At 42.0% G+C, this 23,748-nt stretch overlaps 1 protein-coding gene across 6 annotated transcripts; it reads left to right on the top strand.

Moving 5' to 3' along the window:
- Positions 1–54: 54 nt before the first annotated feature.
- ncoa5 (nuclear receptor coactivator 5) lies at positions 55–23,071 on the top strand. 6 transcript variants are annotated; one of them, XM_084464164.1, is made up of 12 exons: positions 95–165; positions 1,831–1,897; positions 2,640–2,905; positions 3,949–4,056; positions 4,768–4,831; positions 6,112–6,408; positions 17,310–17,428; positions 20,113–20,242; positions 20,603–20,802; positions 21,314–21,518; positions 21,759–21,850; positions 21,990–23,071. In XM_084464164.1, the coding sequence occupies exons 3-12, from the start codon at positions 2,737–2,739 to the stop codon at positions 22,637–22,639; spliced, it is 2,034 nt and encodes a 677-aa protein (XP_084320290.1). In that variant the 5' UTR covers positions 95–165; positions 1,831–1,897; positions 2,640–2,736; the 3' UTR covers positions 22,640–23,071. The 6 variants fall into 6 exon arrangements, with proteins under 6 accessions (XP_084320291.1, XP_084320294.1, XP_084320290.1 ...); XM_084464163.1 differs by having other exon boundaries at positions 20,600–20,802; XM_084464167.1 differs by lacking the exons at positions 2,640–2,905; positions 3,949–4,056 and having other exon boundaries at positions 99–165; positions 20,113–20,294.
- The last annotated feature ends 677 nt before the right edge of the window (positions 23,072–23,748 follow it).

Below are 23,748 nucleotides of genomic sequence, written 5' to 3'. Positions count from 1 at the left end.
GAGCACCAGGGTCGGCCACTAGGCCGCAGTAGTCCTCTCAGAGCACCAGGGTTGGCCGTTTGTATTCAGACAGAAGAAGAGCATTGTGCTTGCGCCGGGAAAGAGGCGACGAGCTACATGTCTGATTCGATATAATCTAAACTAAAGGATAAAGGAAAATTCAAGGTAAATACGTCGGTTACAAATATTCAGACGAACACAATACGGGTTAGCGATATTTTCACGCACGTTTTCAGGCAAATTAAATTGATCGTGGTGAATTGTGCCATTTTAGTTGAGTTAGCTAACGGCTAACAGGTTAGCTCATGGTAGCTCTTAAAACGACCAAAACACGAGGATTCGCGTTAGAAAGCCCCGTTTAAAAAGCATTACAACACTGGAGAGATGACTGTGGCGTGTTTTAAGTTAAAAGCGGTAAGGTTTCGAAAGATCTAGTATCAATAGGTATAATTAAACCTGTCATTCCTCATGCTGGCGCCCAGCTGCCTTGGTGAAGTTAACCCTTCATCAAGGTGAGCTCACCATAACCAACTCAGACTAAACCGCCTTCACCAAGCTGAATTCACCTTTGAGTAGGTTTCGAGAATAAATGTGCAATGCAATACATATATTCAAATATGGCTTGTTCATTTCGGATGTAAAATGTGGCAGTCTAAACATAAATTAAGTTTGTTACCTATTCCTAGGAAAAATAGTTTGTATAAAGAATGATCAGCTGTAAATGGATGGCTTCATTTATAATTTCATAACGTATAATCTTAGATTCAGCAGTCCTATGTTATTGCAGAAGTTTTGGGGTCAGCGGCATAGAGCCTGGGAACTTGGGCATGGGCGATTCGCGAACGATTCGGTCAGAACGAACGAGTCCCGAAGGTGAACGACGATCGATCTGATTCTTGTTTTTTTTTTTTTTTTTTTTTTTACATAAAACAAAAATATGGTCACTTCAATAAAAGTTACAAACGAACAGAGCTTCGTCTCCCCTCGACTTTATATTGATTGAGTCTAAAACGTTCTCATGGTGGTTGAGGCAGCTTGGGCTAATCTTCTTAAAACCACACGTGTAATGCTCAAGCGGCGTTGTAGGCTAATGCTACAGAAATTTGCAGAAGTTTTCCGGTCACCGTCTGAGACCTAGTGTTTTAAAAGGCTCCATTTGTGGGCATACCTCATTTAAAAGCAAAGTGGTGATGGCAGACACCTGAGATTCCCTGCCAAATGACGTAACAGACCATATGACTTAACGAACTGAACGAACAATTCAAACGAACAATTTGTGATAGTGAAGGGAACTGAAAGAACTGATTCCCGGAAAAGAATAGTTTTGCCCATGCCTAGGGAAGCTATCAACTAAAGGGGGCGGAGTTACATCTTGTTTCTTTACCAAGATATTTTACGAAGAAAACAAATGTGCGAGTGAATTAAGATTTCAAAAGGGGTTGATGACTATATTTGCCCGTCCTACACAGTGTTGATTGGAAAATATTAAAGACACATTTTAGAAATTGACTACTACCAATTACACACTAACAGATGTCAACAGCCAACCCGATTAGTCAAAACAAATGCAAAAGTTCTCCCAGATTTGGCCTATTTTGATATTAATCTTAACCTGATTTAACGACTTAATATATTACAATTGACAATAAATATTACTTTTCGTGTACTGGCTCTTAAACCACAATGAAAGTAAAATAAATTCATCTTGCATCGACAAAAGTAATTTTTATTTAATTGAGGAAAATGGCTAAACAGTGAATGGGAATAATGTTGAAATATAACCGGTATTCTTGTCCACCAAATTGATGTATACATTTCTTTCTCTTACAGAGTTATCAAGACACCAGTTTCATTATTATGCGGGAGCAACACACAGGACATCCAGAGAGAAAACAAGGTATGCTACTATGCATCAGGCTACTCCCAGAACTGTGAAACATCATTACAAAGGCACATTCCTATTTGCATAATATAATCTATCCACTAAATATAAAATGTTGATACTATCAAACCCAGCACACATAAAGGCAACATACTAAGCCTTATTTTAAAAGGCTGCATTATTGAAAGGCGTCTTTTTCTTTTTCTTTTACCACGTTCATGTTGTATTATATTAATGCAACTGCCGAATTATAACGTTTTATGCTGATAAATTGTTTAAGGAAACATTTTTGGAATTTTCTTACAATTTTGGAAGACATTCATTATTCAATTATCCATTTTTTAAGTTTCGAAAATAATTAACATAAAATTGTGTTAATTTTTTGAACTTGGCTATGGCTACGAAGAAAAAGGTCACAGAACAAAAATTTCATCTGGATCTGTTTGATTGAGAATCTCAATGGCCAGTATTTTTGCATCAAAGAATGTTGCAGAACAAACTTTTATTTATGAACACAACAATACATTTTGGAACGAAATCAAATGTGTATGAATCTGACGTATTTCAACACTTACCTGCTGACCATTTCTAAAAATAATTTGCGATTCAACGTATCGAAAACTTGACGGCATTTGAATTTCGCAGTCTGAATTTCGATTTGTTCACAACTCTAGCCATCTGGAAGTTCTGCTCAAGTTTTAATTTGTCCATCCATGGAATTATTATATTTTTCTGTTGCCCTACTGATACTTTGCAGGATTGTGGACGGCATTTTACAGCAACACATACATGTGAGCACACATTTTTAAAACATTTAAAAACCGAAACCTTAAAGGAATCCCGTGGAATTAGTCATGTCTCGACGAAGAAGCCACAGCTCGTCTCCAGGAAACTTCTCCCGCTCCTGCAGCAGTAAAGATCCCAGAGATATGGAGAGGAGGATTTTTGTTGGGAATCTGCCCACATCAGACATGGAGAAAAAGGATTTAGAAGACATTTTCAGCCCATATGGAAAAATAATCGGTCAGTATTTGGGGCAATGTTGATGAAGAGTACAGACATTTTTATTTTTCACTTGTCTCTGTCTGGTAGGATTGTGCTTGGTTAGTAATAGAATAATTAAACATATGTTTTTTGTATTTGCTTTGTATATCTATTGCATGCATCAGTGTTTCCTCTGTGGCCATTTTAACCTTTATTTAACCAGGAAATACAATTTTATGGCTTACTGTGGATTCATATTCATGTAATCACACCACATTCAACTTTAATATAACAAATAACATTGTATAGCATATAATCAAATTCTTTGTTAATGTTTGCATCATTACAGCATAGACATTACTTTTGCAGGTCTAACATTCCCTGACCATTAAGATAAATTCATTTTTTATTATTTTTAAAGGACAATACCGGTCTGGGTAATCAAACCATTGCACCTATCCAATGGCTTCCCTCCAACATTCTTTACCAATATCATCTGTCAAAAATAATTTCCTTTAAATGAGTCTGCCAAAGAGCATTGAGAGTGAGCACCCGGCCACCAATGTAAACAATGGGTTTGTAGCCCTTTCGTCTTTTGGAATCGATGCGAGGGTCAGAGCTTGTTTACAGAATAATAGTGAATCGCCACACAAGGACTTAACAAAATGTGCGCTTGTTGGACAGCGAAAGACAATACACGTAAGATTTTAGGTCTTGGGTGGTGCTGCAATGCGTTATTCAATTATATTCCTACATTCAATTATGTTGTCCTTTTTTTGGTCTCCTTTTCACTTCTTTGACATGGTGTAAATTAGTTAAGAGTTTGAGCAGAGTAATTGCTCACTAAGTTAGGGCTAGCTGTTTCCATTAACCTGGTTGAGTTTAGATTTGTGAAAACCGGTGTATGATGGTTTGATCACCCGGACCACTTTTGTCCTTCCACGTTTTTATTTGTTTTGGCAGTGCTGGGTGAATGCAGAGGAAACACTTATGCTTTTTCAGACTGTTTTAATTTGTTAAAGGCCTTGCAAACCCAAAGTATGACCTGGGAAGTGTGTCCAACTGAACTCGTCCTTTTACAGGGGTGTCCATGTTCCGTGGGTTTGGATTTGTGCAATTTGAACGTGTAGAGGAAGCGGAAGCTGCAAAGGCGGGCCATAAAGGTCGAATATTTAAAGGTTATAAAATAGGTAAGACCAAACAATCATAGATGTGACTGGCTCAAGAAGAAGCACTCCTTATTGGTATAAGTAAGGTATGGCAGAGTAGCAAATAAATAGCAAAAGGAAACACTGTAGAACAGATGTACAATTATTCATGCATATATGCATACTGGAACATTTCTACCTTCTTAAATGTGATTGCGAAACAAGTATTTTTGAATGTTTCACCCAGTATTTAATATGCAATAAATAGAAACCTTAACACGCTGTTAAAAAAAATTGTATCTTGATTGTTTTTGTGTGTGTGTGTGTGTGTGTGTGTGTGTGTGTGTGTGTGTGCGTGTGTATGCGTGTGAGAGAGAATTATGCAAACAAAATTAAACGTGAAATTCTTTAGTAACACAAAATCGGGCGTAAAATCTAGATTTTAAATCCAAGTACCGTGCAATTAGCTCCAACAATACATCCATTTGTTTTTTTATAAAAAGTAACAAATGGAAAGTCGACGTAAACGACAAAAAATATTTTTCTTCTCAATTGCAGTCATGAGTTACAAGCAGATATGCCTGCAAACTTATGAAATTTCACTCGTACAATTTTGGATTTTTCGGACATGGAATTCTCAAGCTGATTTTCCTTTTTGGATCATGGAAGTGTTTCCCGTCGCCAGTCCCATTTTAGGTGAAAAGCAGGCATGGTAATTGTTGCTATGTAAAGTTTGGATTGGTTTATTTTCAGATGTAAATATGGCCGTGGAGGGACGTCAACCTAAACCGCAAACCCGGCCGAGCCCTCCACGAAGGTAAAGTAACGCAAAAAGAAGAAATAGCTCGGTGCTCTGGTAGGATTAAATAAGAAGAACGTTTCCGGAAAGCGCTGTATGTGGCTAGAGCGACAGTATTTGGGCCATGTCGACATTTAATTTATCTTTGCGTTTTTAGAGGTGTTGAAATAAAGCAAAGAAAATCAAGTAATTCCAAGTGTCTTTGTCTCCAAAGATGTTTTTTTTTCCCCAATCTGTGTTGGTCCAAAATTTCTCTAATTTAAAAATAACTTGGTGCATAAAAATCTTCAAAGTTGATGTTTGACTTGATGAAGTGTTTTTTTTTTCTTTTAAACATGAAGTATCAGTTGGATTTTAACTGAAAGTAATAACAATGGTGTTTTGCAAAAACAAAATCGTTACATCGGGTGCACCAAAGTCTGAACTATGAAATGTCGGTTTTCCGTGCCTACTAAGTTTCTCAACGACGTCAACTTGTGTTGGTCTATGGATCACCGAATGTATCCAACAGATTGAAGGCGTGGCAACATCACTTAATTTTACGATGGCATCGGTAGAATCGGTCGACGAGCTGCGCTACAAAGACCACATGTGTTGGAAGTGACCGTCTTCAATGGCAGCGTCTTTAATGAATCATGCATATGTGATTTAAAGTATTTTGTTTACAAAGCCTTAAAGACAAAGTAACCTGGCATTTGTATTGCATCGATCTTTTTCCACCTTATTTGAGAGAAAAACTGGAATAAAGGAGGAATGTGATTAGATCCATAAAGGTTTGATTGGATCATTCCAAACTGACTCAACAAGATTTTTAGATTTTAACGTAAAATAAAATGCGCTTTTTTGGTTGTTCTTGAAAAGGTTCCAAAAAAATTTGATTGCGTCGGCAAGCCTCTTTTTATTATTGGTGTCTAAAAGTTATTGCTGCAATGAATGCGTTCACAAAGAAAGAAAAAGGCCAGTGCTCAATACGTTATGTCTGGGAATTCAAAATCAACAATTATGCTCTCCTTTTGTCCTTTGTGTTTTTTCTGTCTTGTCACACAAATGCACACAAGGCCTCCTCACTTTTGTCCTTGCGGACAAACAAAGACTGTATGCCTGAGACCGCAGTTAAAATAAAAAACGTTATTTTTGTGCTTAAAAACAACCAAAACAACAGACCACAATCATGGATTCCAAAGAAGAATGGTGCAGTTGCATCCCAACATTTTCTTTAGTATTTTCTTTCCCCATTTCATAAATCGATGGTAGTTCATTCGGTAGTTGTCTTGTTCTTATTGTGTTGATGTTTGCAGAGGCCCGTACGGAGGTTATGGAGACGGCAGGGACAGCCGCCCACGCTCTCGCTCTCCTATATACGGCCGAGACGCTCGAGAACCCCGGGACAGCAGAGACGCACGGGAGCCCAGGCCTGGGGGTCCGCCACGGGACCATGATGACCGCTATCGGGGCTCCGAGAGCCGCGAGAAGGACCCAAGAAGCGACCATAGGGGAGACCCCAGGGGAGACCCCAGGGGTGACCCCAGAGGAGACCCCAGGGGTGACCCCAGGGGAGACCCCAGAGGAGACCCCAGAGGAGACCCTGCGTTCAGGTAAGTGCTTCAAAACATTCTGAAGTGCAAGTGTTTTTAATGGAACGGTTGCTTTGAAATTGTAGAATAACTTGATGCTGCTTAGTTTTTATACATATTTTTTATTTTTCCCCGGCATGATTTACAGACAGACAGTTCAATAAATGTTCCTTTTTTAAATTGAGACTTGTAACATTTGTTATCATCATTGTGTAATTTTCATGATGTAAATTGAGGGAGCAAAAGCAGTATCTGTTCCAAATATCGGCTCAAGAAAATCGACAGCCCATATCGGTCATAAAAAAATCCATATCGGTCGATCCCTGAAAATGTAAATACACTTTTAAGGGTCGTGTGTGTGTGTGTGTGTGTGTGTGTGTGTGTGTGTGTGTGTGTGTGTGTGTGTGTGTGTGTGTGTGTGTGTGTGTGTGTGTGTGTGTGTGTGTGTGTGTGTGTGTGTGTGTGTGTGTGTGAGAGAGAATGGCTGTGTGTGTGAGCGGACGAGTGAGGAGAGCGAGCAGTAGCGTATGTCAGTCTAATGAAGAAACGAACGAGTCTGGTTGTGTGAATAAAGTACCATCCTGTCAAGAATCGGTGGCCGCTTCATTCCGACCTATAAGCAGACCCACTGCCGGTCAAAGCACACACAACACTAGAGACAGGGAACACAAGCTTGGCCCACTCTGCATTAATGTCGCTCAGATCGCATATGAGGACTTCACAGGCTGTGGAGAAATGCAATTCTCCATAGCCACGGAGCGCTGTCATCACAGTGAGGGCATCTCGTCGCAGGCTTACGGCATCGATAAGAGGAGCAGTGTCAGCAGACATTATTTAGACAGATTATCAGCAAATTTCAATCTGACAATTTGACCAGAGAGATTTTTGAAAAAAAATATATATATGCTTTTCGAAAGTTGCCATCACCACCGATGCTTGGACAGCAATGACTACTGAGTCATATGTGACCATGGCCGTTCACTTTTTCACTAACTGGGTTGTGCAGAGTGCGATCCTGTAGACCCGCTCAATGCCAGAGAGGCACAGCGGAATACATGGCTAACGTCCTGCAAGCCGCCGTTGAAGATTGGGGCATAGCCGACAGAGTGGCAGCCTGTGTGCATGTCAACGCGTACAGCAAATTAAATGGTTTCATGTCTTAAATTCCGATGCAAAGAGGAGGCACACAGCATTAATATCCTAATTTAAAAAATGAGTCGGCCAACGCCAACACATTTTGCCTATTGTATGATTGTAAATGTTCACAATCCTGCTCTATGCTCTGTGATATTTTGTTTATCGTCATCAAATGCATTAATGGTGTGCTTCTGAGCGCAACCTTTGCAATATGATGGGCGGGCCGCTGTCTTAAAGGACAGCGCAGACCCTTTGAGCTCCGCAACTGCTGCAGCCGCGGGGCCAAAAAAAAATTGATTTTGTCGATTCATGACTCCGACACGTCGACTCACGAAATACTGAGTCGTTAACATCCCTAATTTGTACCTGATTGTCCAGCCCAACTATAGACTAAAAACCGCCCAATCAGCAAAAAACCCGCCCAAAACGTATATTGCCAGAATACCGATTCATCATATATTTTTGCAATGGCAAATACACAAATGCACACCTGAACGCAACCTGATTATTAACTATGACATTCTATGGTATCCAAGGAACCTCTCATCTATCTCTCATGCACACAAATAGGCCTGTCGCGATAAGCAATTAATCGCACCATAAATTAAAATGAGACGATAATTTTGCTGTCTGCGATAAATAAGCTTTTTTTTTTTTTTTTCTTGTCTCGCTCTATAAAAGAGACTGGATGACAAGAGTTTTCACTCCGGAGCATCAGTCTCGACAGACCCCTCTCGCTTCCTTAGCACGAGGAGTTAACCCTTTGCCAGGTCAGAGCCCGTCTTCCTAGACATTCTCTGCCAGAGTGCAGAAAGAGAGCCCCGTGAGGAGTAGCAAGCCAGAGAAAACACTAGTTGAGATAGTAGAATTGGTTTCAAAGCCGAACGCGACAGCTGGCGTGTGGGAGGACTTCAGGTTGAAACCGAATGACCCAGGTGAACCACTTAAACTGTGCGCGCCGGTACATCGCATTTGTTGTAAAACGGTAGCAACTAAACGCGGCAATACAACAAACATGCATCTACACCTAAAGCATAATCATCCGATGCAGTTTTCCCAGCTGCGAAAAAAAAATACAACAGATCATGGGACATCTCATTCTTCCCGACAGTCCACAATAACCGGGGCGTTTAGTCAACAAAGTACAAACAGGACAGTGCAAATTGTTAGCACTCAGACAGTGTAGTTCGCTTCATGTAGTTTTTATTTCAATTTTATTTGTTTTTGGTTGTGTTTGTGCATTTTTTGTTAAAATAGACAGTCCATTTAATTTATTTTGGATATTTAAAATGTCTTCCAGTTCCAGTGTTACTTATTCTTTAGAAATAAGTTTATTGATCTTTGAAAGGGTGTACTTGCATGATTATGCCATTATCATTATATTAGATGAAAATGGTCTCAAAACTGCATTATTATCGCTTATCGCAATCATTTCTGGGACAATTTATCGACCAGCAAAATTTGTTATTGTGAAAGGCCTACACACAAACCTCACACGGTCTGTAAAGGACACACTGACAGCAGCAGAAAATGGGTCTTCCGTCAATGAGATGACATTACACACAACACACAAAAAGACATAAGACCAATGGTGAGCACAATAAACACCTAATTGACTTAATAACTTTATTGAAGTTCTTACATTTATGTAGAACTTCAATTTGAAATAATCTTACGAGAACTTAAAGAACGCAAGAACTATGTCAACGCCAGCTTGACTAATTCCTCATGAATCAAATCTCCTTCAGTGAAGCATAGGTCTGAGTGACATGTCCAATGGCCCTCCCTAGCCCCTAATTACTATTGGACAGGTGCCCATCTCCCACCCCTTAATACTATTGGGTCAAATCAAAACGTCAGCCTCACGTCTATTGGTATTGTTTGTAAAAATTATTAGAATCACACAATTTTCTTTCAAAACAAGCCCAAATTGTATATACCTACCCAATGTAAATTTTCCCAGCCTAACGTGATTAAAAGTAGCCCAATTGGGCGGTTTCCTGCCCAAATCTGTCAACCCTGCGCTTGTGTGAAAAAGATTGGTTAAGCATTGTTAGCATTTAGCATCTACCGGGAGTTCACCGCATATGTAGCAAGCACCCAGCCGCTAGCCATATAAACAGGGGTCCCCACAGACAAACGCCCGATATATAACAATCATATTTCCAATCCATTAATCATTTTAGCACCAGTGTAACAAGAGATAATGTTTGTTTGACATTGTGTTTCTAGGTTGTATGATTTGTTGAACAATAGTAATAGTAGACTAATTTGCATAAATGATTTTCAGCATGTCAAATAAGGCCTTTTTTATAAAATGGCGTGTGCTGCGTTGCTGTATAGTTTTGACCGAGTTATAGCACCCCTGAGGTCATAGCGATAGACATCCTTTTGGAGACTTCCTGTCACCCGGTCTACATATGCTCATTTAATTTGACGACTCTCAGTTGTTCACGTTTGGAGTGGTTGATTTTAGCGTTTTTGCCCCATTCACTTTCCATATGAAATATTAATATTATAAATATTAATGGAAGTGGTTTGGTGTAAATACCTTCAAACTGTAGGAGGAAAAAATAATAAGATGCATGATAATAGAGTGGCTTGCTTTGCAACCACACTAATAAACATAGTTGCAAGCAACAATAACAGGGTCGTACAATACTCAGTCTTTGGCATTATTGTTATGAAATTAAGACCATATTGTCAGACTGTCACCTGGTACATGTGTGACGAGTTGGCAGCTTTTTCCACCTCTGGCACCAAATCAGTTTGAGTGTGGGTGTTTGGTCAAGTTATGGTCACTGCACTATATCCAAATGGTCTGACCATATGGGCTACGATTGAAAGTTGTTCATCAGGCCTCGACATTAACTGTTGCCCGCTTGCCTGGGGCAGGTGAACTCTGATCGGGCAACTAAAATGTGACATGTAGTTGCCCGTCCAGGTAAGTGACCTTTTTTTTTTTTTAATACACTAAATATGCCTACAAAATAAACGTCCTCCTATATCGCAGGAGCAGAGATTTCTACAGCACTGCATCGGTTTTCGGTAAAAGTTGCTGTTTCTGCGTTCTAGGGACACTTTTTAGCCCGTAAGTTACGAGCTGTAACTGGGAGTACATCGATCTGGTACAAGTTACTTCGGGGGTAGTGAGTTTCGGGTTTGACTGCCGAAGGTTGTAGAAGGTTGTGAAAACACGGGTTACGGGTTGCCAGGATTGCACTATCAATTTTGTTATGTTCCTTCAGCCTCCGAAACTGGCCAAGTGCCAGGTAAATGTAACAGAAATAAATAAATAAAGACACCTGAAAATGAGACTCCGCCAGGATATGAAACAAAAAGGCAATGGAACTTCTTAAGAAGTTGGACGAAGAAGTTTCCGTGGGTCCGTCATGACAACGGGTAAAAGTTAACTGATGGCGGTTTTGACTTACCCCGTAATCGGATTCATCAACACAATTTCACTACATTATGGGTGTAGTATGTTGAGGACAGTTTAGGACACTGTATCGACAAAGATCACAACAACATTAGTTGTTGCTATCGATATAATAGCAATTAAATCTACGTTTCGGCTGCTGGCTGCCTTTACCATGTTTCAGGAAAGAAATAACCATAAATCAATAAAAATACAGATTGCTGTAGTACTTGCCAATGGTAGGCTGCTATTTACTACAGGTGACATTTTGCTGATATGTTGCATTTTAGTGAAACATTTTCTTAATAGGCATACATTTTCCATTTTGGGCAAGTATGTTTTGCTATTGGGCAAGTAAAACATAACAGCCACTTGCCCTTTGGGCAAGTGGCTTTAAAAGCTTAATGTTAAGGCCTGTTCATCATTTTGATCTTGTTTTTGTACCAATTGGACCATTTCAGAAATGAAACGTCTTGGTTGCGACAGCCCTATGTGACATGGTGGACTGTCTACTAGGGCTGGGTATTAGCAGGTACCTCAGATTCTTTAGGTCACGATTCAATTCAATATCGATTCTAAATACCCGCAGATGATAAAAAAATACCTAAATAATGTGTGCATTATTTGTATTGGTATAGAACAAAGTGACCCCAAAATGAATGAACCATTTCATTGTGCTTTAATTAGCAGAAATGGAATAAAACATTGTATAGTATTGTTACAAGTCGCATCCGTAGGTTTGTTGTGTTTTTGCAGTATTTCAGTACCGCCTCGCAAACTTTACACATGACGTGACTTCTGTCGACCTCTTATGTGCCAGATTTGCATCTGAATCCAAAGTATGTCCAGACGTCAGATTTTAGACTATAGCGGCAACAAACAGGAGCGGCGGAGCTTTACAACGTAAATAATCAATTTAAAAAAAATTCTGAATCAAAATTGAATCGAGAACAAATCAACTGCAGTGCATTGATGAATTTATATTTTTACCCAGCCCTACTGTCTACGTATGTGGATTTGTTCCCCTATATTCCCTACGTAAGTGTGTACCCCAGCTTGTTCCCAGCTGCCTAGTGTGGACCACAAGCCCTCAACATCGGAAACAACATTGCCTATATGCACTTCAATTTCATACCTGATTACACTTTAAACTGCAAACAATTATTAGGCAAGAGCACAATGTGATTATTTGGTGAAAAGAAGAGACGTCAGATGAACATAGTGCAACAATAAATACATTCTACAATTGTTGTACACATTTTGCTCCTCGAAAGTTTAAGTTTGGGGAAATGCCTTGGTTGGGCCGCCATCGCTTTCAATGCAGGAAAAACCCTGCAGGTACTCATCAGATATTGTGCTATGGCATAGGGCTACCAACTGATAATTCACTGACTTTATATCATGACATTTATTTCCTTTTTCTGGCTTTAGTCACTCTGACCCAGTAACATCAACTTTGATTATTTCACTTGCACAACAATTCCAAAGGCTTTAACTTCTATTTTGGTTCCCAGATTAGTCACTACATTGTAGTGGTGGAGATATATGAGGAGAATGAGGCCTTGTGTTGAGCTTAAAGGAATAAGTCACCCTAACATAAGTTCTAAAATCTGTTTATTGTACGTTTGAACAGTTCAAAATATTTTATAGTATTTAGCCATCATTATTGAAGTTTTCCAAAAAAGATTCTCAGGCTTCTAGGTAGCTACTAGGGCTTTCCCATATACTGTATTCTCGTTGTCACATTATATCATCATGCGTGATAAACACATCAGTGTTTGTTCAGGCCTTTTGGTATGCACTGAAGACCCCTGAACAGACGAGGTGCACAGGGGGAACGTGTCCTCGGCTTCAGTCTGATGGCACTGCAGGCCGTATGTGATTTGCATTCAAATGTTTATTCATTGGTATATCAAGACTTTTGCAAAACATGGCACATCATGAACACAGAAGAGCTGTCAATCTTCCTCTATAATCCCATTCAAATTTCATTCCTTATAATTTTGAATATTATAATTCATGCTACATGCTGTCACATGGTTGTGCTATTTGTTTAGGTCAGCATTCTCTACAATATTTGCTCTGTTTTTGTCTTGTCTTTCATTCCAGCTGAACAACCAACCAACAACTGAAAGTAACGTACAACTCTCTCACCGGTCTCACCGGTTGTAATCTTCACACATTTAAATTAGTGCTGTCAAACAATTAAAATATTTAATCGCAATTATTCACACATTTTTATCTATTCTAAATGTCTTGATTTCTTTTTGTCACATTATTTTTTTTTCTCATTTAAATGCTCTTATCAACATGGAAAAGTGGATCAGCTTGCTTTGTACAAATGTTTTTTTTAATTGAAAACAACATTGGCATATACTGTTCAATTATATTATATTCAGAATCTTATTGGTATCCATTTTGCCGTTCCATCTCTCGCTCACCATCCACTCAAAACGAAACGTTAATAGCCTACTCTTTGGCCGGCTCGCAAGACCAACAAGTGTGTGCGGTGTGTCTGTTGTTTTGTTTCCGGTCTAGCGAGATTCTGTGTGGTGTTGTAGTTTTTCTAATGTTACTAGTTGTTGCAACAGCATGTGAAAAACCTACAAAGTTTGCTAGGCCAAAAAGAACGTTAATCTTGTGATAATAATAGTTCACGCCGTTAAAATGGGTTTGTGTTAACGCGTTAAACTGACAGCACTAATTTAGATGGATGTTAACCGAATCAGGATGCATTGTTGCATCCCTATTTTTCATTGTCACCATGGACAATGCAAGTTGTAGTGGAGGTCACAGCGTACTTACGTTTCTCAACAGTGTTCTCACTGCATCCATAGTGGTAAACTACCATCATAGTCCAATAATTATCTCTATCGGTTATATGTATTCAACATCCATAGTGGTAAACTACCATCATATTCCAATAATTATCGTAATCTGTATGATTTTATGTATTGGTCATTAATCTCGATAGCCGTCTGCCAGGGGTTAAAACTAACTTTTTTCACCACCGTCTCGGAAACGCCCCGAAAAACATTTTGAAACGTCCCAAAATCCAATTGAGTTGTTACTTACTGATAATATAATAAAAACACAATACATTATGTTGATAAAATAATATATTTACTTCCAGACTAGATTTGTTTAGCTTCAAGATGACAACCAACACCCTCAGTCACAGAACTGTGGTCTACGTGACCTTCTGCCACTACTCCACCATGCATTTACCGTAATTTCCCGACTATAAGCCGTGGTTTATACACAAATTTTCTAAAATTCTGTAAGCTATGCAGCTTATGCATGGGTGCGGCAACAATTTCTAAAAATCCATTTTCAGTTATTTAGGTTATTCGTTCTTTGCTACGAATTTCTTTCGTACGTCGTTCGTTGGTAAGGTTGGTCTGAAGCGCTCGTAGAACCTTCTTAGCTCTACCATAGTGATGGTTCAGCTCCTAACGCTCATCTCCGCCATTGTACAGTAACCTTTAGAAATCCCCATTGGATTTCATGGAACTGCCACATTGGCAGTGTTGTGTTTTACCAATATACAGTAAGCCTACATATACGGTACAGCAGGCGAGGTCAGCTCGAATAGAGCTCGCTTCCAATAATTTCAAAAACTCGCAAATTATTGTATTTATTTTACAATTCAAAAATGAACAAAACTTCTTTTTTGCTATATTAATGAAATGATACTGGGAAATAAACCATTATAAGCAACGAGTGAACTTAAGTGGTCGAAATACTTTTTTCAACCACCGCCGCTTTCCCTTGACGGTGCGCAAAGCCCGCACACAGACAGGTAGCAAAAAGCAAAACAGTCTCAGCATAAACAGTTGTGATTTAAATGTGTCCATGGGGGAAAAAGTCAATTCCTCTAATGTTGACGTTAAAAATAAATCAGCACCAATTTACTTTGATCTTCAACTGTAGCCTTGCTGAACTCCCTGCATCCTCGCTGTCTTTATTCCTTTTTTCCAGATTCACTGAACTGCGTCTCACTGAACACAAATGCGAGCGTGCCAGCCAGTTGAACAAAGCTCAGTCCTTTTTCCATTTACCTTTTCACATAAGTCTTTTCCACCCGTTCTGGTTCGAAGAAAGGGTTGAAAACTTGAACAGAAAAATGAAGTCAGTGCCCACAAAATCCTCTTCGTCCCGAGGTCGACCCGAGAGAGAATATTGATCCTCCCGATGACAATTAATTACGTCCCCGGGAAGACGGAACGTCGTTAGTTTTAATCCCTGCCGTCTGCGCTATAAGCCAATCTTTACTTGCAATGCGGTATGTTGATATAGGTTTATTTTGATAACATGAAGGTGTGCAGTTGTATTGCAACAGTTTCGTTTTGGATACCAACTCTAGGAAAAGGGTGATAGCCTATTTTAGTTATTGAACTAAATAACTCTACACAGGGGCCTGTGTAGTGCGTGTAGGCGGAGGGGTGTAGAGCGTGTAGGAGGAGGGGTGGGGCCTGTGTAGGAGGAGGGGCGGGGCCTGTGTAGAGCATGTAGGAGGAGAGGTGGGGCCTGTGTAGGAGGGGTGGGGCCTGTGTAGAGTGTGTAGGAGGAGGGGTGGGGCCTGTGTAGGAGGAGGGGCGGGGCCTGTGTAGAGCGTGTAGGAGGAGAGGTGGGGCCCGTGTAGGAGGGGTGGGGCCTGTGTAGAGTGTGTAGGAGGAGGGGTGGGGCCTGTGTCGGAGGAGGGGCGAGTCCTGTGTAGAGCGTGTTGGAGGAGGGGTGGGGCCTGTGTAGGAGGAGGGGCGGGGCCTGTGTAGGAGGAGGGGCGGGGCCTGTGTAGAACGTGTAGGAGGAGGGGCGGGGCCTGTAGGAGGAGGGGTGGGGCCTGTGTAGGAGGAGGGGTGGGGCCTGTGTAGAGCATGTAGGAGGACCCAATAGCAACGGAAGAGTGGAACGTGGAACGTAAAATACAGACCAGAGGAGAAAAGTATGAATGTGGTCGGTCCTGGCTCTGAGCCGATGTTGGCTAATCAGGAGCACGGAGTGTAGTTGCTTCATACTTTTCTCTTCTGATCTGTAATTTGCATATTAACTTTGTAAACAACTGAACCATCGTATCACTGTCTACATTTGAAAAAGGCTTTCAATGGGATCAATGCCAGACCGATCTCCAGAGAGAAACAGAATGTGAACTTAATTTAATTCAAAAAAGATTGTCATCTGTACTATTAAATTGCGTATGGTACAGGTTTGGCTGTGGAGCTCTGTACGTCCATGTGTGGTCAATGATCTGTGAAGGACCACAATGTTAAGTCTCAGACCTATAACTCAAACCATTTAGTGATGGTTTGAGGATTATAGGTTTGAAATCACATATGAAAATCAACTGTTCTAGGAAGGAGATTCAAACATCCGTATTGAGGACAGTAGTTCCCAAACCTTTTTGGTCAGGTCTCTTTTGTATTGCTAAGGGTTTTTTTCTAAATCATTTATAGTCGTCTTGATGCAGATCAAGAGTGCGACCGGTTTACAAATGATTCATTTGGCACCTTTGAAACACTCACCTATGAACATAATTGGACATCATGTACCCAATTTCCCACACACCAAATCTGTAGTTTTTAAAAGTTTTTCCGACCTTCCCTCACTTGTCGGCCAGAACTCATGGTTGGGAGTCAATATAAGGATGGTTCTTTGATTATATGTTACATATTTTATATTTGTATTGTGATTGACCATTTTTTGTTACCCTTTTGTAGGTTTTGATTATTGAAAATGTATAAATATTAGGGCTGGGCAAAGTTTTAATCGTGATTAATCGCATAGTATTGCATAGTATTAACTCGCGATTAATCACACTTTTAAAATTCTATTTTAAATCCACTCCAATTGAAGTTAAATGAGATTATCAAATGGAATGACACATTATCATTCATACCAAATGTACGCAAAAACCTGACCAAGTGATCTTGAGGGAGTTTTATTGGCTCACTCCGTGTGGGTTGAATATGTTACTTGCGCCTAACGCCACAAATTTGGGAATTGTAAAAAGACAGTTAATTAGTACAATTGTAAACCAACAGTTACTCCAAGTGTAGTTAAATTCAAATAAGTAGCGCCACAGATTTGGGAATTGTATACAAGCTGTCACTTACTGCAATTGTAATCAGGCAGTCACTTACTGCAAGTGTAATTGAATGTAAAGTAAGTGGAACTAAAAACAAATGATTTCTGATATGAATGTTGACATTGTGTGGGCAAAACCTTTCAAAATCACAGTAAAAAAAAAAAAAAAAGAGTGCATTAATGTGTCAATTTGCATCGTCGATAGCTGGTGTTACCCTTTGGCGGTCAATTTGCCAGCAACTTTCTTTATCTTTTTTCAAAGTATCAATCCAATGTTTTGCAGGGAGGAGTATGACCGATACTACCGTGGTGCAGCTGCCCCCGACGACTTCTACCGCAAGAAGGAAGACCCCTACAGAGACTCGTTCAGAGACCCGTGGAACGGACGGAGAGACCCAGAGAGTACGTGTTGGCAAGACAAGGCTTCCAGTCCAAATGTCAATGAAACGCATTCCCTTGCATTTAAATATATTAATGATACCAGGGTTCCCGCAGGGTCTTAAAAAGTCTTAAAAGCATTGAATTTATGAATTTGGAAATAATACCTTAAAAAGACTTGAAAAAGTCTTGAATTTTGATATCTGGGTCTTAAAATTTGTGCAGTATGTAACTTCTCCGTATCGCATTCTCCTCAAAAGTTTCATTTGTCAACCACTATTATTTTGATTAAATAACGTAGCCTAAATAAAGAGTGGCGGAACCAATAATTGAGAACGCAACGCTGCCCCGGGTCTGCACACGTCACACACGTCACACAGTGCTACAACTAGTGGCGGATTTCATGATTCGTTTGAATGAATCAGTTCGCGTCGGTCAGTTCGCCAAGAAGAGTCGTTCATTCGTTCGTTTGTTCGTTCACATTTCCAGTAGCAGTGAATCATGATTCTCAGTCACTGAGTCGGTCAGACTCTGCTCCCTCGTTCTCGTTCAAACGAATCGCGAATGCACGTTCGCGAATGCAGAGTCGGTCAGACTTGGCTCCTCCCTTGTTCTCGTTCAAACAAATCGCGAATGCATGTTCTCAGCCGAGTCGGTCAGACTTGGCTCCTCCCGCGTTCTCATTCTCAAACGAATCACGATCGTGCAATGGTGCAAACGGTCATCAATCAACACAACATTAACTAAGTTCCTTTTAGCTGAGGAGTGCTTCATGTTCGGAATCGGGATGTTGTTGCCCGGCTGACTCTCGTGACTTCTCAGTCCTCGAGTCTTCACCGCTAAACACAGTCAGTGAACAAGCGGCGACTGGCGAGTCAGCGCGACTCAGCGACTAGTGGGTGGAGCTGGGAGTCGAGTCTCGGAGAACGAACGAGACGAACAACGACGAACGAGAGCGGCGAATCAGGTCGGTTCGTTCGTTTTAAAGAGTCGTTCGTTCGAACTGATTCGTTCACGAACGAGCCACCACTAGCTACAACACAGACCACAAGCCAAGCAGAAGCGTGAAAAATTTAAGAAAATCTAAGCAGAACACAAGAAAGTCTGTGTCTGTGCTGTGGTGATGTAGCGTAAATACTCACTACTATGCTGCAATGTTACATCATTCTTCCATAATGCTTTAGTAAGTGTTTGAAATAACGCAGTTTAAAAGATTTTTTTCAGTAACGGGGTAATCTAACTAATTACTGTTTCCGTTGTTACAACGCCGTTATCGTTACTGAACGTTACTATGAATTCATTGAATAAACTGCGTAATCCGAACGCACCCCTTGCTCTACACACAAACTGCTAGTGAGGAGACCTGGGTGGGCTAATAACGAGATAAGCGATTATGATCGGCTAAGGCAGAGTCATGTTTCATGGTAGCCAATCGGAGCCAGTGTTTTTACACACAAGCCAGGATACGCGTGCCACACGAACACACAAACACCTTCGATGAAGCAGTAGAAATGGCGAGTCCGGAGCAATCCGATGAAAAGTTGTCATTTTCAAGGTGGAGATATAAGCACTAATTCATTGAGGTCAAAGGCAAGAACGTGCATGTAAAGTGTACATTATGTCCAGGAGCGAAGACTTTGTCGACGCATCTAATGAAGCATCTCACAACGACACACGCATCTGTAAAGCTACTTTTTTTTTTTTTTTTTTTTTTTTTTTACAGTAACGCAAATAATTACTTTCCCTGGTAGCTAGTTACTTTTATTATCAAGTATTTCAGTTACTAACTCTGTTACTTTTTGGAACAAGTAGTGAGTAACTATAACTAATTACTTTTTAGAAGTAACGTTTCCAACACTTGCTTCACAGTCCACATTTTCACATTTGTTTGAGAAATAAATGAACAAATTAAAAAAAATGTTTTTCTTTGCCGGTAGGTCTGTGAAATAGGCCGTGAAATAGGTATTAAGTTTTTATATAAATGGTCTTAAAAAGACTTGAATTTGACTTGGAAGAAACCTGTAGGAACCCTGGATACATTATGGGCACGTTGCATGTAGGACCAGACGTCCTGTTCCACATCGACTTGAATCCAAACCGTGTCTCCAGTACAAATCTTTAGACATGAAGTACTTGAGACACCAGCCACAACATGCAGGTTCTGATGCCACCACCACTCTCTTAACATTAGATGCGTGACACCAAGGCAGACCTTGTCTCATAATGGATATAATGTATGTTGTTGGTACAATGTATTAATGTAATGAACAATGTTTAATGTATTTACAATTTCCCGCATCCCTAATCCATCAATCCAATCCATCAATATTCCTGATTGCACTGCCAAGGGTTTTTTACATGCAGGAATATTCATCCATATTGTCAAATATAAAGGGTAAAAGTTAAAGGTCCCATGACATGCCACCAGTTGTGGTGTGATTAGCCGTTGCCTGTCATGACATCACTCAGTGGGCATGTCCACCTAGATGGGTGCTTGATAGATCGGTCTACCAGCCTACCCAGTGGACTGTAGCAAACGTTGCTCATCTAGCCATCACACATCTAGGTGGACACACCCCCTTGTGACGTCATAACAGACAGATTTTCCAAACGTCTTGTAACGGCTCGTCACACCACACCTGGTGGAATGTCACGGGACCTTTACGCATCCACGTCTCTATACGTAGAGTTAACGTTGATCTCTCCAGGTGAGCGCGGGCGGCCCGAGGACCTGCGGCGCAACGAGCTGTACCGCCAGTACTTTGAGGAGCTGCAGCGGCGCTACGACACGGAGAGGCCCGTCGACTGCTCGGTCATCGTCGTCAACAAAGTGCAGAAGTATGTCCGCTCTCCGGCCACGGACCTGTTTACTAGGGGTGGGAATCTCAGGGTACGACAATTTTGATAATGGGGCAATATTCCCTGTCTAACTCTTCAGGAATAAAGAATAAAAGTGCAAAAATAATTCTTAAAAAAAAACTGAAAATATATATTTGGCGCCAGTATATGGATTCTCGTATCGAACAAAAAAGGGCGACGATATATATCGCTGCGTAGATATTTTGTCCCACCCCTACTTTTAACGCTCTCTGGAGGTCTCCTACCACTACATGGAACGTAGTCGTTTCATATACCCCCTGTGTGTCTGTGTGTGTGTCTGTCCGTCTGTGCGTCTTTCTGTTTGCAACCCAACTGTAGGGAGTATGCCGAGACGGTGGGCAGGAAGGTGCGTGACCTGGGCATGGTGGTGGACCTCATCTTCCTGAACACGGAGGTGTCCCTGACGCAGGCACTGGAGGACGTGGGGCGCGCCCGCACACCCTTCGCCATCATCATCACCCAGCAGCACCAAGTGCATCGCTCCTGCACCGTCAACATCCTGTTTGGCACCCCTCAAGGTCAGCGCCACGGACACGGCCTACACGTCCTCTCTTGACACTAGTTAGGACGTTAGTGGTTTCAGTTAATCACCCGGTGCCCGGCTCACCAACCTGGGCACGGCCTTAGGACACAGTGCATGTTTGTGTCCTTAGTGCTGATAGTGAGGCGGCCCCCCTGCGGAGCTGCCTGCTTCCCCGGTGGCTTTTATTGGAACTCCTGAGAGGTTGTGAAATGATCACAACTTAAAATACCACTTTTTCCCCCCAGAGTTTGATTACGTTTTGATAGAAAGAGACTTGTCTCTCTACTCGTTACGTCTTTGAAGTCATTTCCCCACATTGACCATTACTACCCTGCTCCCAGGCACTATGTGTGCCACATAGCTTCATTGTTGCATTAATACGAGCCCAAGAGCCTTCCAAATCACCAGAAAGCCTTCATGTTTTCCACCGTGATTCTAGGCAAATGGCGCTTTGATGGTCAGAGAGTAAATGTCCATGGTATAAATGAGTGGTTTCCTGGTTGCAGAGCACCGCAACATGCCCATGCAGGACGCCATGGTGCTGGTGGCGCACAACTACGACACCTACAAGGTGGAGAACCGCGAGAAGGAGCGCGAGGAGATCGCCAGGAAGGCCGCCAAAATGGCAGACGACGTTCTCGTCCGAGAGGCCGACCGAGAGGCCCACCCCGTGTCCCTGCTGACCGCCATCACACTGCTCTCCGAGAACAGGTGATCACCTGGTCACCTGGCTTCATGGGAGCCGCTGTCCATTCAACCTGAAACTAATTATCAATCTCGGGCGACAGTAGTTCAGGAGGAAGAGTGGGTTGGCTGGTAACCGGAAGGTTGCTAGTTCGATCCCTGGCTCCCCCTAGAGTGTCGAGGTGTCCATGAGCGAGACACCTCACCCTGACTGCTCCTGACGAATATCCCATAAATGTAAATGTAATCCGTGTCCCCACCTGGTAGGTTTGTGACGCCAGAGGAGTTGGACAGTCTAATTGCTTACTTGAAGGACAAGAGGCTACGCTTGGTGCGACCCAGTGCAGACCCACACGCAGGTGTGTACCGCCACCGTTCAGTTTGGTTGGAGGGTGGCGCAGTGGCCCCGTCCCTTGTGCGGACCGACCGCTCTGTTCCTCTCTGATGGATGAACTGTGTCCCAGCTCCCTGCTCTAACCATTCTTTCTGCCTCCACAGCTGCCATCCACCCGCCTGCCGCTGCCCCCCACCCAGCGCCGGCCCCCCACGCCCACCCGGTCCACGCCCCCGTCCAGCAGAGCCACACTGGCCTGCCGCCCCCCTCTGCCCCCCAGCCGAGCGCCAACCCCAACCAGCAGGAGCTGCAGGCCAAGATCCTCAGCCTGTTCAACAGCGGCGCCGGGGTGTCCCTGCCCTCCTCCGCCCTGCCGGCCGGCGGCCCCAACATGGCCCCCCAGCCTCAGGCTTACGGCTCCATGGCCCCCCAGCACGCCCCGCCCAGCATGTCCCACTCCTCGGCCGGCCTCTCGGCTCCCTCCCAGAACCCCCAGATGCTTGGAGGTGGCCGGTCCTCCATGCCCCTCGCGGGGCCCCCCCCGCCCGCCGGGGCCTCTGGCTACGGCATGCCCCCGGGCCGGGGCCCCGCCCCTCCGCTGAGTCAGCGGCCCCCTAGCTCTGCCTCGGGCATCAACTTCGACAGCCCCAGCGTCCAGAAGGCGCTGGACACTCTGATCCAGAGCGGGCCGTCACTCAACCACCTGGTGAGCCCGCAGCAGCAGCAGCAGCAGCAGCAGCAGGCCCCGGCCCCCAGGGGCCCGCCGGGCATGGGCCAGCCGCCCCCTATGTCCATGTACCCCCGCCATTACTGAGGGCCAGACGGCCAATCAGGTCACTTCTGACTGATCTTGTGGGGGACACAAGAAGTACAACTATGATAATTTGATTCACCAGCTGTGTGTAGAGGTACATTATTTTGACCAATGTTTTTCCTACTTGTAAATGCTTTTAATAACCCTTTGTTTTATTTTGCTCAGTTCATGTGTTGGAGCCTGTGTAGTTGTGATTGTGCTCATTGAGTATTGAAACCCGTTTCCTGTGTGTTCAACTATTAAGGCTGCATTGCATGTGTACAGAAATGTGAGATGGACTCCTGAGTTGTTTTCAAACCATTAACCGTAAGTCAGCGCCGTTATTTTGATGTTTTGCATCGTGAAATGTTTTTTTTTTTTTTTCCCCAGACATTGTCCAAAACATGATTGATGACTCAAACACAATTAGTGTAATAAAATGGTATTGGTTTATTGCATTTTGTGCTGACAAATCTATAAAATGGAACGTATCGCCAGAAGCCATAGAGATATAGAAGCATTTGAAATGTAAGATAAAACTACTTTTTTCCTTTTTTTTTTAAATGTACCATGAAACACAATAGAGAATACACTTTTTTTTAATTAGAATATTTAACTTACACTGACACAAAAAATAAACACCTCCACATTAACTGTACTTGATTTATTTACACAAACCCCCACCCAACCAGTCACACCCGCCCCCTAGCAGATACGAGTGCACATGTACACATACACCCCCACAGAACTGAAAGGAAACACGACTACAGCTTTTACCCTAAGACTAGGTACAGAATTGAGGAGGGTTAATGAAAGGTTTTGAATGGAAAAAAAATTGTCATATTCATATATGCGTTTCTATAGTTGTGTTTGTTATAATATATATATATATATAATCAACCCTACATCCATCTCAACCTTTTGTACAAAAATGTACCCAAAACTCTAGTGAATTAAAGACAAACCCCATGTTTCTGGATCCCAGGAAAGCAAGACCTTTTTTTTTTTTTTAATGACAGTGTCTATTTAGATTAAGATTTAGATTAATTACAAGATTTTAGTGAATTACTGTTCATTTGAATTTTTAGGTAAACTGTAACTAATCTGATACCCAACTGTAGATTCAGTTC

Source organism: Micromesistius poutassou, assembly GCF_964030765.1.
Source record: "Micromesistius poutassou genome assembly, chromosome: 2".
Taxonomy (NCBI): Eukaryota; Metazoa; Chordata; class Actinopteri; order Gadiformes; family Gadidae; genus Micromesistius; species Micromesistius poutassou.
This window is presented reverse-complemented; position numbering and strand designations above follow the sequence as displayed.